Raw genomic sequence first — 16,054 nt, 5'->3', positions numbered from 1 at the left:
GCTCCGAGGGAGGGCAGGGCCGGGGGCGCACAGAGGCTGCACCGGGAGCCTGGGCATGTGCCTGTGGGCCGGGCAGAGAGAGAGGCCGCACTGCAGGAGCAGCGGCCGACCGGAGGACCACAGCGACCACCGGCAGGCAGCAGGCGGGGCCGCTTCCACCTCTGCTGGCGACTCCTCCTCAGACCAGAGTCCCCAAAGCGTGAGCCAACACTGCTATCTCTAGAAAGTCTAGTAAATCTTACACTATTTTTGCAACATCTCTTAAATTGAGATTATATTTTATCAAAATAAAATGCCTCTACTCCACAAAAAAGGATCAGGATTGTACATATTTTACCTCGTGTACCACCTCTAAAGAAAATCTGACAATAACTTTCGAGGAAGAAAAAATCTACAAATGCAGGGCAACCCCCTGCATGCTAAGAGCCCCACACAAACTGGGCCCTTCGACATGAAGCATTCTGACAGCCTCTGAAAAATAAAATGCAGCCTCCAGCGCAGACAGCTGGCTCTGCGGTTGGGGCACTGCGTACTTCTCTCCCTGTGTGGCCCGCAGAGCGAAGGGCTCCTCACTTAATTTGCTGCAAATTCTCAACATTCTCATCACCTCAATCAGAATAAAGCAGCTGAATGCCCAATCTGCTTTCACTTTCTTAAAGAATAGTCGTGTCTCGACTCTGCAACCCCGTGGTCTGTAGCTCGCCAGGCTCCTCTGTCCACGGGATTTCCCAGGCAAGAATATGGAGTGGGTCGCCATTTCCTCCTCCAGTAAAGAACAGTGGAAGAACGCATTCTTCCAGCCCTTAACTAAAGGAGAAGGTAGTGACACTGAGCATCCCTGAGTAACACTGGAAAGCACCTCAGCACCAGTGACTGAGGGCCCGCGTCTCAGGAATACCGCAGGCACTGACGGCGCCCGGGGCTGGGCACGGGCACCCGCCTCCCCGGGTCACACTGGCGCTCGTGCAGGCCAGGTGACCCGATACACACACCCCACAGGTTCCCTGGCTCCCCTAAACGGAAAGACAGAGCTGTGGGCCTAATTACACTCCGGAATTTCGCCTGGCGCATGCTTGTTCTTTCTTTTTTCTGGTGTTTAATCACAAATCATGGCTAGGGAGGACTACAGTTAAGTTACACTGAACAGTCTGTATTTTTATATATGCTCGGTCAGTACCTGAGGAGCTTCTCTGGACTATGTGCTGGTTATGAACAGTTATGACGACGGGAGGAGCAGCGTGCCACGGGGCTTACAGGATCTTAGCTCCCCGACCCCGGATGGAAGCCGGGCCCTCAGCATCAAGGGTGGAGTCCTACCCACTGGTCCACCAAGGGACGTCTGCAGTTATGATTTAACAAGGTTGCTCTCTTTTGGTTTCTGAGAATTAAATACTTAAAAGTACCTTTCTGAGAAGTGAGCAAATGGAGAATATTCCTATGTTTTAAGTCATAAAAATAGAACCATTCTATCAAATGCAATTCTTCAAGTTGATTACAGTATTCGAGGAGGCACATTAAATTTTAGAAGCAACAGTTAACAATACGTAACACTCTTTAAAAGCAGTGTTAATGTGTTCCTTTTTAAGTCTCACCTAACAAATCCAGACAATAAAATATAAGTGGGGGGAAAACGAAAATTCACAGAGAGATTTCATGTGCCTAATAACAACAGGTCTCTTTAAATTTCAAGTTCCCTTCATGATTTCAACCCAAAGTTTTAAATAAAAATCCAACCCACTCTGATTTATACAGAAATGTTCTAAGACACACTTACACCACAGAGCAAGTCCCAGCCACCCTCCACCAGGGTACACCGCCATGCACTTCAACATACCAGGCTAGTGGCCAGGCGGTACCAGGCCACTCCACATCATCCCTCCAGCCCTGACACCACTCACCACTCAGGGTTCTCTGTTCTACCTCCAAACACTTCCTAAAATTCTCAGGGCTGGTCGCCACCAACCAGGGTTGGCAAGCGACATGAAGCACAATCAGTCCCTTACTCTAGAAAGCCCCCTGAAGATGTTCTGAATCAACTCTGATTACTATATACTCACTGGAAACAGTAGACTATTCTCCCTAACTTAGAACTAAGGAACACATGGGGAAAAGGAACAGCACAAACAACTATTATAAACAGCAGTAAAGAGCACAAGATTCACAGGCCTCACTCTACCAGTTAGTAGCTGAGTGGCCCTGGGCAACTAATATAACCTCTCCGACACTCAACTTACTTAACTGTAAAAGGTAAATAATAGAGCTAACCTGTAAGGTTGCTGTGACTACATGCTAAGCAGCAACTGTGCTTGATAAGCAGTATGCTTGATAACACCTGATAAGCAGCAGCCACCACTTATTACATGGCATAAAATCAGGGAATGTGTTTCTAGACGGGGCCTTAGGAGCATTCTGAAAAGAAAATGGACATTTGTAAAGTACCTTCTCTGTGTTAGAAAGGTCCCAAAGAAATAAAGAAGAGACCAGCATCCAGCCATGGGTCTCTCTCATCCACAGCCCTGTCACCTTCACCTCGCCCCGCCCTCGTGTACATACGGGTGCACTCTGCCTGGTGACAAGAACCTCAGTCTCCAAGCTCCACACACATAACTTCAGGACGGCCAACAACACACACAATGCCAAGACCGCCCTCGAAGAAAGTGAGGGACAGCTCTGCGAGCTCTCAACCCAGACCACGACCCTGCTCACCTGACTGCCAACAGCAAGAAAGACTCTCTGCTCCGTCCTTCCTGCAAAGGCTTCCCACGTCCACAACGCGTCAGCTCTAACAAAGCGGAACAAGACAGAAAGAGCAGAGTCTCCTTGGATGACCAGTACGAATGAAAATCACTTTAAAAACAACATGGTTAATGAAAGAGCAGACTGAAAAACCTCATCTTAAGACTCAGGCTCTTTCACCTTTCAAAAAACTCAACTTAGGTAAATTATTTAATTAGAGATAATGAAATACGGAAAATGACAAAAAGAAGTTCTTGTTGATTCACCATGGCCTCACTGGTAAAACCTCGCCTAGAGAAACCTAATTTAAGTTGTAATATATTTTCAATTTGTATATCAGAATAAGACTGCCAAGAAAATTCTATTTTCCTAACAATTCTGTAGATGCATATTTTGACTCTGATCACCACCAGTGCATAATTTCTAAACAGCTTTATGTACCATGATAGCTCAGTGTCCTGTATGGAGACCAATGAATGCAAAGAATAATTTAATTAATACATTAGATGCCAGTTTAGGTTAAAAAAAAAAGTGAAGGAAATAAAACCCTCTGAAGAGTACATTTCTCTAGGAAATCTTATAAACAAAACATATATTTTTGCACTAACAGAAGGTGAAGAAGGCCTGGAATCATAGCAAAATACAAGAACATGGACTGACAGTGAGATGCTTTTATTAAACAAGTAATTATAAACCTGAAATGCATAAGTAGTAATCTCCATAGATACAACATACGAGTCAGTCCTCCCAGAGAGGAAGCCCCTGGTGGACCCTCACCAGGGTGGCCAGTTCAGCTCCAGGTACACAACACAGCACAGTCCTGGGCATGAACACCGCAGCCCCTGCAAGGGGACAAAGACCAGCAGTAGCAGAGTAAGAGGGAAAAGGACAGCGTACTTAGCACTTAAACTGCCTCCTTTCTGCACAATGGGTATGTTCTCTTATAAACAGTCCCTACCCACCAAAATACACACACACACACCCCTATACAGCAGCAAAAACCCAGGACATGCGGGAAACACTGTTCTACTCCAGAGAGATGCAAACAAGAGACCACTATCCTCTGAAAAGGTGGAAGTTGCCAATATGGAGGCATTACTAGAATAAAAAATCTTAATTCACAGAACATGTTGGGTAACTTAAAACTTAAGGATTAAGAAGAACTAAAAACTACTTCAACGTTTGGCAGATAACTACTTGCATGTAAAATTCCTCTTTTGTTTTCCTGTGTATTGTAAAATCATACAGCATGATTTTAGAATATGATCTGATATAAAAAACATGTTTTCCATCAGAGCAAAAGAGCAGAAATGGAAGCCGATAAACTCATCTGTAGACAAGGCGCTCATCAGTGGAAGACTGCCCGCAACAGCAGAGCCGTGCCCTGCACCTCCTCGCCCCCCAAAGCCCAGAGCGCACCAGCCCACAGGGCGCCAGGTGACTGCCCAGGCAAAAGGCCCGCTCCCAACCTCGGCCCCAGGGCCCACCCTCTAAGTTTATGACTCCAGGAAAAACAGGAGACGCTGACAAAGACTAGGATTAAAACAAGGTCAGAAGCAAGGGGCCTCAAAGGCGCTGGAAACTGATGAACACTTGGGTTTTCATCTAGAGGTAAAACAATCTGCTACAACACAGGACAGCTACTTATCAACATTCTGAATGACAACGAATGGAGGTGAGAAAAAACAGATTTGATCTATCAAAAATTTTCTTATGGTATTTGAAACACTTCCATCTTTAGCATACAAGCTAAAAACAAAAGCAGTGGAAACCGGATTAAAGGGCTAAGGACGAGGTCCCCCTAATTCAGTAAGGCAAAGGACTCCACACTCCTTGCACTTCGTAGTGGTCCTGCTTCCCTGGAGGTACTGAGAATCTGAGGTCCTTCACTCTTCCGACAGGATTCCCAGGTGGCACTAGAGGTAAAGAACTCGCCTGCCAACGCAGGAGACATAAGAGACATGGGTTGGACATCCTTCCCTGGGTTGGAAAGATCCCATAGAGGAGGGAATGGCAACCCACACCGGTATTCTTGTTTGGAGAGTATCATGGACAGAGGAGCCTGGTGGGTCCATGGGGTCACACAGACTCGGACACGACTGAAGCGACTTAGCATGCACGCACTTTTCCTACTATAAATACTCTGTGGTTAATTCATTACAACTAAAGCAAAAGCTGGGCGTACCTTCTATAGCAAGTAAAGGCTACACAGCAGGGTTAAGAACGTAAAGACTACACACCAGGCTTAAGGGAGCACCGGGGGCTCCGTGGTGAAGATTCGCCTGCAATGAAGACCCCTGGGTCAGTAAGATCCCCTGGAGAAGAAAATGACAACCCACTCCAGTGTTCCTGCCTGGGAAACTTCATGGACAAAAGAGCCTGGCCGGCTACACAGCCCATGGGGCCGCAGAGTTGGACACAACTGAGCGACTGAGCAGCATCAGCATTCTAGCGGGCTGACAGGAGGATCTCCTGCAGCGGGGTCTATCTGCATCCTGTCTGCTCACTTTAAGCGCTGGGATTACCCAGACTGCAAAGGCAGACTGCAGCTGCTGTGCCTCACTACAGACGTGCCAAGACAGGCACCCAGCTAAGGTGAGGAGGGGAGCGAGGTGCGCCCCGCTTCTGAAGCAGGCCGTGGGAAGATCCCCCATGATTTCACGTTAGGATTCTGTCGATCCCCTTTTTCCTCAAACGGGGATGGGGGGATGGAGCAACCAGCCTGAACTGGAAGACAGGGAAATGGTGTTTGGGACAAAGCTGCTTCAAAGCAACACACACTGCCCCCTCCCCACCCACTGACACTCACTGAATCTAAAGCTACACGCAACGGATTATCTGTTCTGTGGTAAAGGAAATTTAATTTTTAAAACAAAATTGAGGATTATACTATAAAGTATCTACAAAAAGAGATTAAAAATTCTACAAAACTCCTAAATCAGGACTTTAGGAATTGTCACACTGATTTTCCACTAAGATTCAAGAGATCTGAAGCAGGGGTCTCAGCGGGAAGCAGCATCTCAAGGACCCTCCCACAGCACTTCAGGGGACAAGGGCTGCCCATGGGACTGCAGAGGGTGACCTGACCTCCCCTTCACAGACTCTCTGGGAGCTGGGACACACTCAGAGAAACACAGAGTCCAAGAGGCCCTGGTGACCTCGTCAACTTACCCCGCCTGACAACTTAATCACCCTGACCTTGGAGCTGACGTGCGGCCCATCTCCACCGCCGCTGTTGGCCCGGTGCATGACAGTCCTTTTGGTGCCAGGCTTGGCCTCCGGGGGCCGGCCCTGGAGGGATGCGGCTCGAGCGGTCTGCGAGGGGGGCGGCGGGCCCTCCCCGTCGGCGGGCTTTACCTGCAGGACTTTGTGCTGAGCTGGACTCTGAGGTATGGTTCTGGCCTGTCTCAAGTGTTTCAGTGGTTTCATCTGTTGTCCTGGATACTGTGTGTGAGCACCAGACGGCACAAACCCCGATGCTTTGGGTGGAACGTTTGCAACGGCCGCATCCTGGTTTTTCACCAGGAGTCTGTTTTTCACGTTGGGTCTGACCGGAGGCCCCGGGAAGGGGAGCAGCGGGTTACCGTTGGCGGGCGGCAGGGCGGGCGTCTGCTCGGTGGGTGCGGTGGGGGCGGGCGGGGCGCAGAGCTGCTGCTGCTGGGCCAGCCTCTCGAGCAGCTCCTTCTTCCGGGCGCCCGCCTGCTGCTGCCGCCGCAGCTCTTTCTGCTTCAGGATCTCCTCTCGCAGGCGCTTCTGCTCCTCTATCTTCAGGCGGTACAGCCGCGTCTCCTCATCTTCATCAGGAGACTGCAACCAGAAACACGCGTGCTTTACTCTGGAGTACAAGGCAAGCTACAGTTCCAGTCTGTTTCAACAAACTTAAGAAAAGGCACTTTCTAAAAACACTTTAATTCAGGATCTGAAAGAAACCATTCAAATCTGCCTATAGACTTTAAGTGGAACTCCTTCCCCGGAGGAGGGAAAAGAAATTTACACAGCTAAAGCTAATTTGGAAAATCTTATCAGAATATTAAAAATGAAATAATGTAAATTTCCACTCATTTACAACTTTAAATCAATTAAATTATTCATTTATGATATCAAAATATGTTTGAAATGGAAACTGCAACAGCAGGGAGGCCCTGCTGTCACACAGGCTTTATCTGGCTCTTCTCTGACGAACCAACAAAAGGTGGGGTGTAAATGACCTGAAAGGGCCTGATTAGAACTATTGATTTTTTGTACAGAATTTTCAGTCTGATCTCAAACTCATTTGTCACAGAATAATTGCTTATAATGAACAGCCAAGTCAATCTCTCTGACCTTGAACTCATGCACTCTCCTCAGAATCAAAATGCTGCCAACTGCAGTATTGGAATATTAATGGTATATAAGGGATGCCTTTAATATGCCAGCCTCAAACCATTCTATCAAAAGAATCTTTATAAAGTCCAATAATTTAAAAAAAAAAAAAAAGGCATTCAGAGAGGAAACTTTATTAGAAGTTAAGCATGTTTAAAATTATAATAATTTTCTTTCAAAAAATCATAGATATCATCACTCACAGATCCTTTCCAAGAGAATGTAATAGGGTTTAATCTACCCAGAATTCACTGTTAACAAATAAACCTTACGAGTTTGGAATTAAGAGACCAAAGCTTCCCTCATAGCTCACTCGGTAAAGAATTTGCCTGCACTGCAAGAGACCCGGGTTTGATCCCTGGGTTGGGAAGATCTCCTGGAAAAGGGAATAGCAACCCACTCCAGTGTTCTTGCTTGGAGAATCCCATGGACAGAGGAGCCTGGCAGGCTACAGTTCCATGGGGCTGCAAGAATCAGACACGACTTAGCAACTAAACCACCACCGTAAGACTAAAACATCGCTGAAGAGTTGCCTGGCGCCCCAGGGCCCACGCACTGGACCTACAAGACACAGAGCCAGGGCCTCACTCCCTGCATCTCAGGAGCAGCTCTGACAACTCAGTCATCTAACGTCAAACAGCAAATCTGAAGCTAGATAAGGGCTACATGGAGCTGGAAGTGACACTAGGGGAAGAGAGGAAACCAGAGGTTCACGAAGCCCAAGAGCCAGGCCGTTCTGGGTCAGCAGTAACAGGAGCAGAGCGCCACTGTTTCAGAGGCAGGGAGCGAACAACCGCGCGGGTTTTTCCCCACGGAATCGAACAACAGTTAAAGTATGTTCAAGAATAGAGGTAGAAATATTTCAAAATAGACCTGTCCTTTATTATGTCATTATCAACTGAGTGAATATAAGAGAAATCACATTTCACATTTACCTAAGCAAAATAAATAAAAGACTTTACAAAGAAAAAAAAAACAAAAACAAAAACACACAAAAAACTGTACTCCTGGTTCCACTCCACTTATACTGTGGCCACCTGCAAGTTCCATTTCATGCACAAAGTGCCCGTTTTCCTCTAGAGAAGACGTCTTCAGAAGCCTGCTTGAACCAACTACTATGGAAGGGACGGACAGATGTGGCCAACACTATGCCTAAAAAGCCACTCTTCTCATTTTAGCCACTGTCATTATAAAAGTGTACGTGACCTCACTTTTCTGAGCCAGATCCGTTTATACATGAGTTAGGAACTACCTACATAAACTAAAAGCAAGATAAAAACTGTTAGCAAAGATTTCTAAATTATCCCAGTCCACTTTGTAAATCTACATTATTCTTTCATATATTGATTTTAAAACCATAATGTCACCCTTGTTCTAATCAGATGTTTTTAAGTGTTAACTCAATATTTTTACCGTTATTACTTACACTTCTGATTTAGAAGTGTTACCTTAACAGCTGCTACAGTAACTTATTAGAAGACAATCTAATAAGACACGACCTGCTTACGTTCTTACCTGAGGAAACTCTTTGTGCCACTACTCTTTTATACATTAAGTTACTGCACAGTACTTGTTTCTCACATTCTAACACTACAGGACTAGCATGACTTTCACACACAGGTCTTCTGCCGCGTCTCTGACCCACGCGCACAACGGTGCGGGACACGAGAGCTAGCAGGCAGCGGGCTGTTCGGGGGTGCGCCCTGGCCTGCACTGCACTGAACACCCAGGCTTTGTGAGAGCTGCACCGCACTGGGGGAGACAGCGCCCAGCCTCCGTGTCTGTAACTCTAGGGGGAGCCCAAAGGGGACCCCAACTGCAGGGAAGCACTAGACAAGCGCACTCAACACCTGGACAGGAGACCAATGGACAGAAGGGGCTCGTCCGAGGAGTAAGCTAATAAATTTTTACTAACGTGAAGAAATTTTCTAAAAATTTTAAGCTTCGTGACTAATACTGCATTAATACTGAGCTGCCTCTAAGCAAAGCACAACCAAGCAGTCAAAACTGTATCAAATAACATCTCAATTTGAAATCACACAGAATACTGACTTGCATTTTTATTTATTCTTACATATTTATACCTACTTTGGAGTCAGCAATAAAATAGACAATTCCAAACAAAATACGCCCACCCCCAACTTACCTAAAGGTCCAAAGTAAAACTGGTCCTACGTTCTGGTAGTTCACAGTGTAAAAGCAGAACAAGTCACAGGAACGGAAGAGTGTGTGTCAGGGGTCAGCTAACTCAGGCCATGAGCCACACTCGGCTCAGCACCGGACTCTTCACACAGAGAGCTCACAGCACACAGCCGTGCCCATCCATGTAGGAGCTGTCTACAACCGCTTCTGTGCTAAACCTGCAGAGCTGAGCCATTCTGAGCGACCATCCGGACTGTAAAGCCCGAAATATTTATCATCTGGGCCTTTTAGAGAAGTAGTCTGCTAAGATTCCTGATATACAAGGATTCTGCAACATAGAACTGCAACTATATAAATATATAAACACAATCTAAGACAGGGCCAGTGAGAAGGAAACTATCTTCTATGAATATGGTGGTTAGGTTACAAGGAGGAGCCGGTGAAAACAAAGTGGGAAGATTCTGGGAAGAACACACTGGATGCTAAGTGTGTTCTAAGCAGGTTAGAAGTACTTACCTTTTACCTAAGAAGTACAGGTTGATTATAAGATCTCCCTGTTTGAGACCAAATATTTTTTTTAATTAAAAAGAAAAAGAAAAAGCCTCACCTCTGGTTCTGTCTTTGCTTCCTCTTTAGGCTGACCCACGGGGCTAAGTGGCTTGACTCTCCCTTCAGTCTTCCCCTGCGAGTTCCTGGGCCCCACCCCGGGCCTCGAGGGCGGAGACGTGCTCATGATAGGTTTCACTTGAGCCGCAGGTGTGGAGGAGCAGCGACTGGTACTCATCTCTATAACGTGAGACGGCGCGATCGGTAATTCACGCAAATTACTATTTCTTGGAGCAGTTGGCTGCATTTGCTGCATTGGTCGCTTGGTTACATTCTGGGAAGTAGTGTTCTGTCACAAGAAGAAAGAAATTGTAATTACAACTGGAAACTCAGGAGAAGAAACTGGGCACATTAGATTAATTCTGACTGAGTAAGTGACTTCTCTTTTGGGAGGCAGACACTGTCCCACTGGTAAACATTTTCCTCCTACATAAATGTCTCTTGCTCTATGTAGCAGCATACCCTACAGCTAAGTCCTGGGGCTGGGAAAGGCATCATGCCAGCAGGCGGACAGCTTCCTCTTTATGGACATTACACCAGATGACTGCAGCAGGTGCCTTACAGGACTGGGACAGTTTTAACAGAATCAACAGAGCAACAAGGACCCTCCTGCATGAGGAGTCAGCTGGGTCACTGGCACCCCAGTACTGACCACGGTGCCAGTACTGTGGACCCCCACGGTCAACAGGCCCCCAAATTCCAGGTAGAACAAGGAACAAAGCATTAAGCTAGTGCCCTAAAAAACTACACTTTGGAGGAGAAAGAGGCCCAAAGGTTTCATCAGAGAGGACACGTGTCAGTCATGTTCATTCTCCGGATTCGCAACGGACCCTACACTTGGAGGATCCTGCGATCTCTGAGAGGCCAGGGAGGGAGTGCCCCAGGGGGCACAGCACAAGGCTGGGGGCATCGTCTGCCATTAACCCTGTAAGGTGAAGTCCAGGTGACAAAGCACCCTCTTTCCAGATCTAGAAATTCTTTCCATTTCTCATATCACTTCAGTCTCAATGTTACTCAAAGAAAAACACAGGGTTGCTTCCCTGGCGGTTCAGACAGTAAAGAATCCACCTTCAATGGAAGCAAGCTGGGTCCGATCCCTGAGTGGGGAAGATCCCCTGGAGAAGCAAACGGCAACCCGCTCCAGTGTTCTTGCCTGGAAAATCTCATGGACAGAGGAGCCTGCTGGGCTACAGTCCACGGGGTCACAGAGAGTCCGACATGACTAAAGTGACTTAGCATGCGCGCATCTAATGGGGGACAAGATAGTAATGATGACTAATCTTTGAATTTCAAAGCAACACGCATCTTCTAGCCTCTTTCAATGCCCGACAAGCCACGCATCTGCTGACAGCCCTTGAATCAGTGTGGCTCTCCCCCACGATTAAGCTCCACAAAGGCAGGAAATGTGTCTCTTTTATGCACTACTCTATTGCCAGGAACTAGAGTAACGCCTAACAACAAAAGATATTCAATAAATTCTTTCTGAATTCACTTACATCTGCATTAGTTGCCCAAGGAGTTAGAGATAATCTTGGTACCAAGTAATAAACCACTGGCAAAGGTAGGATGACTATCACCCAAGAATATTTTCTAAAGTTATGTGTCAATCAATAACCTCATCTATCACCACAGAAACAGGCAGATACACCGAAGTCCTGTGCCAGAACAGGTGTCCCCGGAGCCGGCTGAGGACACGGGACACTTACATGCCGCAGCCCCGGGCGCTGGGGGCACTGCATCCGGCTGCTGCTGGGCTGAGGCTGGGCCGCCGGCATGTGAGGCCTGAACTGGGGCTGGGCCACGGGCATCAGCGGCGGGGGCGGCACGGAGAGGTGATGGTGGTGCTGCTGCGGCTGGTGCGGAGGCTGGTGCGGGGGGGGCGGCTGCAGCGGGGGCTGCAGCGGGGGCTGGAGCGGGGGCTGCTGCTGCGGCTGCGGCTGCGGCTGGTGTGGCGGGGGCAGTGGGGGGTGCAGCGGCCCCTTCCAGGCAAAAGAGAGAGAGGACAGTTTACCACCCGTGAACTATTCACCTTCCAGTGCAGCCACTTCCCTAAAAACCCCAACACCAGAAGGAACTTCAAGTGGCACTAAAATTTCATTTTAGATTGGTTGATGAAGGTGAATGATACCTTAAAGGCAGTAATAAGCCAAAAGCTACTATTTGGCATTTTACATTTGCTCTAAACCCTCAAATCCTGAAATTCCAGGAATGTATCCTAAGGAAACAACTAAGAAGGAAGGAAACACAGCCTCAAGGATGTTCTCGGCAACACTCTTCCTAACACCCAAGTATGAAAGCAATCAACGAGTGCCCGAGCTAGGACCAGCAAGGTAATGTCAGCCTGTGCAGTAGTGAAAGATACTCCAACCACCACGAGAGACGGCAATAAGGGGCTAACTGGGGAAAGCATCACGAGGATGCAAGCACCAGAAGACTGAGAAATGTGTCACCCCAACGTCAGGGGTAACTGTTTCTAGATGGTGGAACCAAAGTGAATCCATGCCTGTGGCGGTAAAACAGAGGAGTCCTAATCACTGGTCCACCAAGGAATTCCCAAATTATATTTTTTTAATAAAATAATTTAGGAAGAAAAATCTCATCTTACTTTAACATCTTAAGAAATAACCATTTACCTGTTTTTGTTTTAGGTACATATTCTATGTGGTTTCTATATAATTGGTTCAAGCATATCATCATTACACACCTTAACAGTAAACTTAAAATATGAGATGAAACATTCTGGGTAAGAGCAGACTCCAGCAGCTGATGAAAAACCCACCAGCAGAGGGCACTCAAATCTCTCAAATAACGAGGCAGCAGCAACCGGTTTCTCGCCACTACACACTGCAGGAACATGATCTGACAAAGAAGCTGACTTCCTGTTAACCTTCTGAGAATCTCGCAGTGATGAGCGAAGGTATTATCAAAACATGTCCTAATTTTATCAGTAGTATATAGAACATCCTTTACAAAATCTTAATACTGAATTTTTTCATTTCCCCCCAAAATGACAATCACTACCTCCATTTTTCCTATGGTTAAGAAAATAAGCAATATTAAGAAATCTGTCTTAATCAAGAATACATTAAGTTTAACACCCTTGTTCTTTAAACACTCTCCACATCTCAGCAGACTAGAATGAAAATGTGGAGCTTGTCCTTCGGACTCTGAAACACAAATCACTCACCTGCAGACTGGGCTGCGAGTGGGTGGGCAGGAAGGGCTGCCCGGGGCCCGGCAGGAAGGGCTGGCGAGGAGGGATGAAGGGCCTCGTGGCTGCGGACCCCGGCTGGCTGAAGTGCAGGAGCCCCGCCGGCCCCGGTGGCTGGAGGGCCGGCCTCACGGGCCTCTCCCTGGGGAACACGGGCTGCTGGCCCTGCTGACTGAACGCTGGGCCAGGCTGGGTGAAGGGCAAGGGGCTGGGCGTGGGCACAGGGTGACCGCTGCTGAGGAGCGTGGGGGGAGGTGGCGGTGGCGGGGGGCTTCGCTGCTCCAGGAAGAGATGGCTCGGGAACCTCGGCTCACCTGAAACTGAGGGGAGTTGCAACATTAATTACCTCTAGTTACACAGAACACTCTGCAGACATCAGCTTTTTACTGTCCTACTAAGGACAAAAGTTAACCAGTGGGGACTGGGGGCGAGTGTCTGAAAAGAATTCTGTATTTTGCTTATGTGTTTCTAGAATTGCTTCCTTAGTTATTTTCTACAGATGATGTCCTCCTTCATGTGCGATCTTCACATTTCAGATACCACTAATGTCCAATTTTAGCATCTGAAATGACAGGCAGGGCTATGGTACAAGCACCTGACACTTAACAAATCCCCGACCGGGAGCTGAGCAGGGTTTAAAGCATAAACACAGTCAGGCACATAGCCCCACATGGCTCTGCTCCTGTCCTCCACACCTTCCTTTACCTCCCAAGAAGAAAGGGTCTCGCTCCTGGGGCGGGGGCGGGGCCCTCCACTGGTCCTGAAGAGGAAGCCGAGGGGGCTGGCTGAAGTTGTTGGGGACGGGGCCAGGCGTGTGCTGCGGGAACTCTGGAGGGCCCTAAAGAACAACGGGAAAACAGGATGGAAGGCAGGGAAATAAACAGTAATGTTCAGAAAGGTCTATGTGTTTTCAGTTTTCCTCTGAAAACATCAAGTAACTGATCTCCTGCAGCCCCATCCCCATCTATATGCATAACCTCATATTACAAAATAGGTGCATTCTGTATATCTCTGCCATAATTAAACAGTCAACCATCAAAATGCAACACCTAAAAATTAATTCAATGTTTGCACAGTACTACAGAACCAGCAGAATATTATTTTTAAGCTTACTAAAATCCACACAATTATTGACCTTCTTGCCCAATAATCTAAAAGACTAAATGTCTACTTCCAGCGTTCCTGACATTTATCTTCTCAAATGTGCTATTCTTTGCTACCTTTCTGACACAACCATAAGCCACAGCTATTACTTCAAAAGAAAAAGAAACTGAATGTGTACTGTAACAAAAATCTGATGAAACAGAAAAAGTGAAAATGTTTAAGAAACCACATTACTACAAAAGAAATACTACAGTCAGATTCCACTGGCTAAATAATTCTAAACTCTGGCAGATTACCATTTTTCGACAACAACATGTTACTAGTAGAACTCTACCAAAAAAAACAAAAACTAAAATTACTTCTTTTTCAGCCAGTATTTTATAATAACTTTAAGTGAAATATCATCTATAAAAATTTTGAATCACTATATTATACACCCAGAACTAATATTGTAAGTCAACTATATCTCGATTCTTAAAAAGTCATTTTTCAGTTGGTTTTTCAAGTATTTATGGAGAGTTTTAAAAAACTACATTTACTTAAGAAAGCCCCACATTTTTTCCTTATTTTTCCAGAAAATCATTAATTATATATACTATCATCAAAATAATTTTCACTTAATAGCACTTCATTATTTCTCAATTTTAAAAAAAAATCACATTTCCCATAAACTTGAAATTCTAATGATTTTCCTGTCCTTTTATTACTAATACAACTAGCTAGTCTTTCTAAATGTGGCATTATATTACAATGTTGAAAACACTTTTGCAAACTACACTTGCTTTCCTTCTCTCTTTAAACAACTGCTCTATCCATAGTGTTTTAAGGATAATGCCAAACGAACACCATCACAAACCTGTAAGACCATTGGCTATATGACATCAACAAAATTTTATTTAGACACAAACATTACTTCATAAAAAGACACAGAGACATGTGGTCAGAAAGTCACAAAGATGAAATTCTTGTAATCTGTGTCTATGTGGGTGAAATTTAGGACATTCTCACCTTACAATGTTTGACATCTGACATAAGGGAACATCACTTCTCACTCTAGATAAAGGCATCAATTAAGATACAACTGAAGCAATATCTATCAGGAACAGACAAATGTCAGATTTATAACTGAGAATACATAACCGTATGAACTCAGACTAAATCATCACATCTTTGTACCCTTAATAAAAGCATATATTTTTGCCACAATGCTAATTTGAAACTTCACTGACATGATGCTGTGATAGGGGTGCTCTTCAATATTTACTATTTTGCACTAATGCAGTAATATGCTAGAAAAGCCTATTTCTAACAGCAACAGCTATCCCACACTGATACTGATTAAATCTGCACTAGGAATTGCGATGGACTTGCCTTCTTGTCTTCCACTGCCACTCTTTCCCCATTTTAAAACAACTTGTATTTTTGTGTGCAGTCAATGAAATATGTAGTGATGCATTTACATGGATATTTTGTCAAGCAACTTAAAAAGAACAATTATTAATAAAGTATTTATGAAATACAACACTAATATCCTGTCTGTAGTTTTACAGACCTTCTTCCTCACATGTAAATGTATTTAAAAACTTTCTGGGTGATAACATATTAGCAATCAAGGTCCAATCATTTTTTTTAAATGCTTAAATCATTTTTCTTGGAGTGGCCCAGAAAATAACATTTAAAATTGTCTGCCCTCTGTTTCATGGCAAGGTTTGACTGGTCCTGCTGCCTCCAATCTGTGCAACATGATACAGAAATTACCAATGCTCACCTAAGTAAAACCCGGGTTCTACTATACACCTTGCTTCCTCAAGCTATTATGGAGTATACCTGCCTGTCCCTCCTCTGGAAGAGGGAACACCAAGACAGAGTTTCCAAGAGGCCAACACAGAAGGG

General features: G+C 45.6%; 1 protein-coding gene across 2 annotated transcripts in view; it reads right to left on the bottom strand.

The window, feature by feature from the left end:
* Nucleotides 1-16,054, bottom strand: part of RBM33 (RNA binding motif protein 33) — a 109,390-nt gene that overhangs the window by 22,302 nt on the left and 71,034 nt on the right. For both annotated transcript variants that reach the window (XM_065939565.1, XM_065939566.1), the window contains 5 exons: nt 13,763-13,895; nt 13,034-13,377; nt 11,553-11,825; nt 9,848-10,135; nt 5,908-6,543 (listed from right to left, as the gene is read on the bottom strand). In XM_065939565.1, coding sequence (XP_065795637.1) covers nt 5,908-6,543; nt 9,848-10,135; nt 11,553-11,825; nt 13,034-13,377; nt 13,763-13,895 — 1,674 coding nt within the window. The remainder of the gene's footprint in view (nt 1-5,907; nt 6,544-9,847; nt 10,136-11,552; nt 11,826-13,033; nt 13,378-13,762; nt 13,896-16,054) is intronic.

The sequence above is a fragment of the Muntiacus reevesi genome, chromosome 6, assembly GCF_963930625.1.
Source record: "Muntiacus reevesi chromosome 6, mMunRee1.1, whole genome shotgun sequence".
NCBI lineage: Eukaryota > Metazoa > Chordata > Mammalia > Artiodactyla > Cervidae > Muntiacus > Muntiacus reevesi.
The sequence above is the reverse complement of the archived record's forward strand: the minus strand, read 5'-3'. Positions and strand labels throughout refer to the sequence as shown.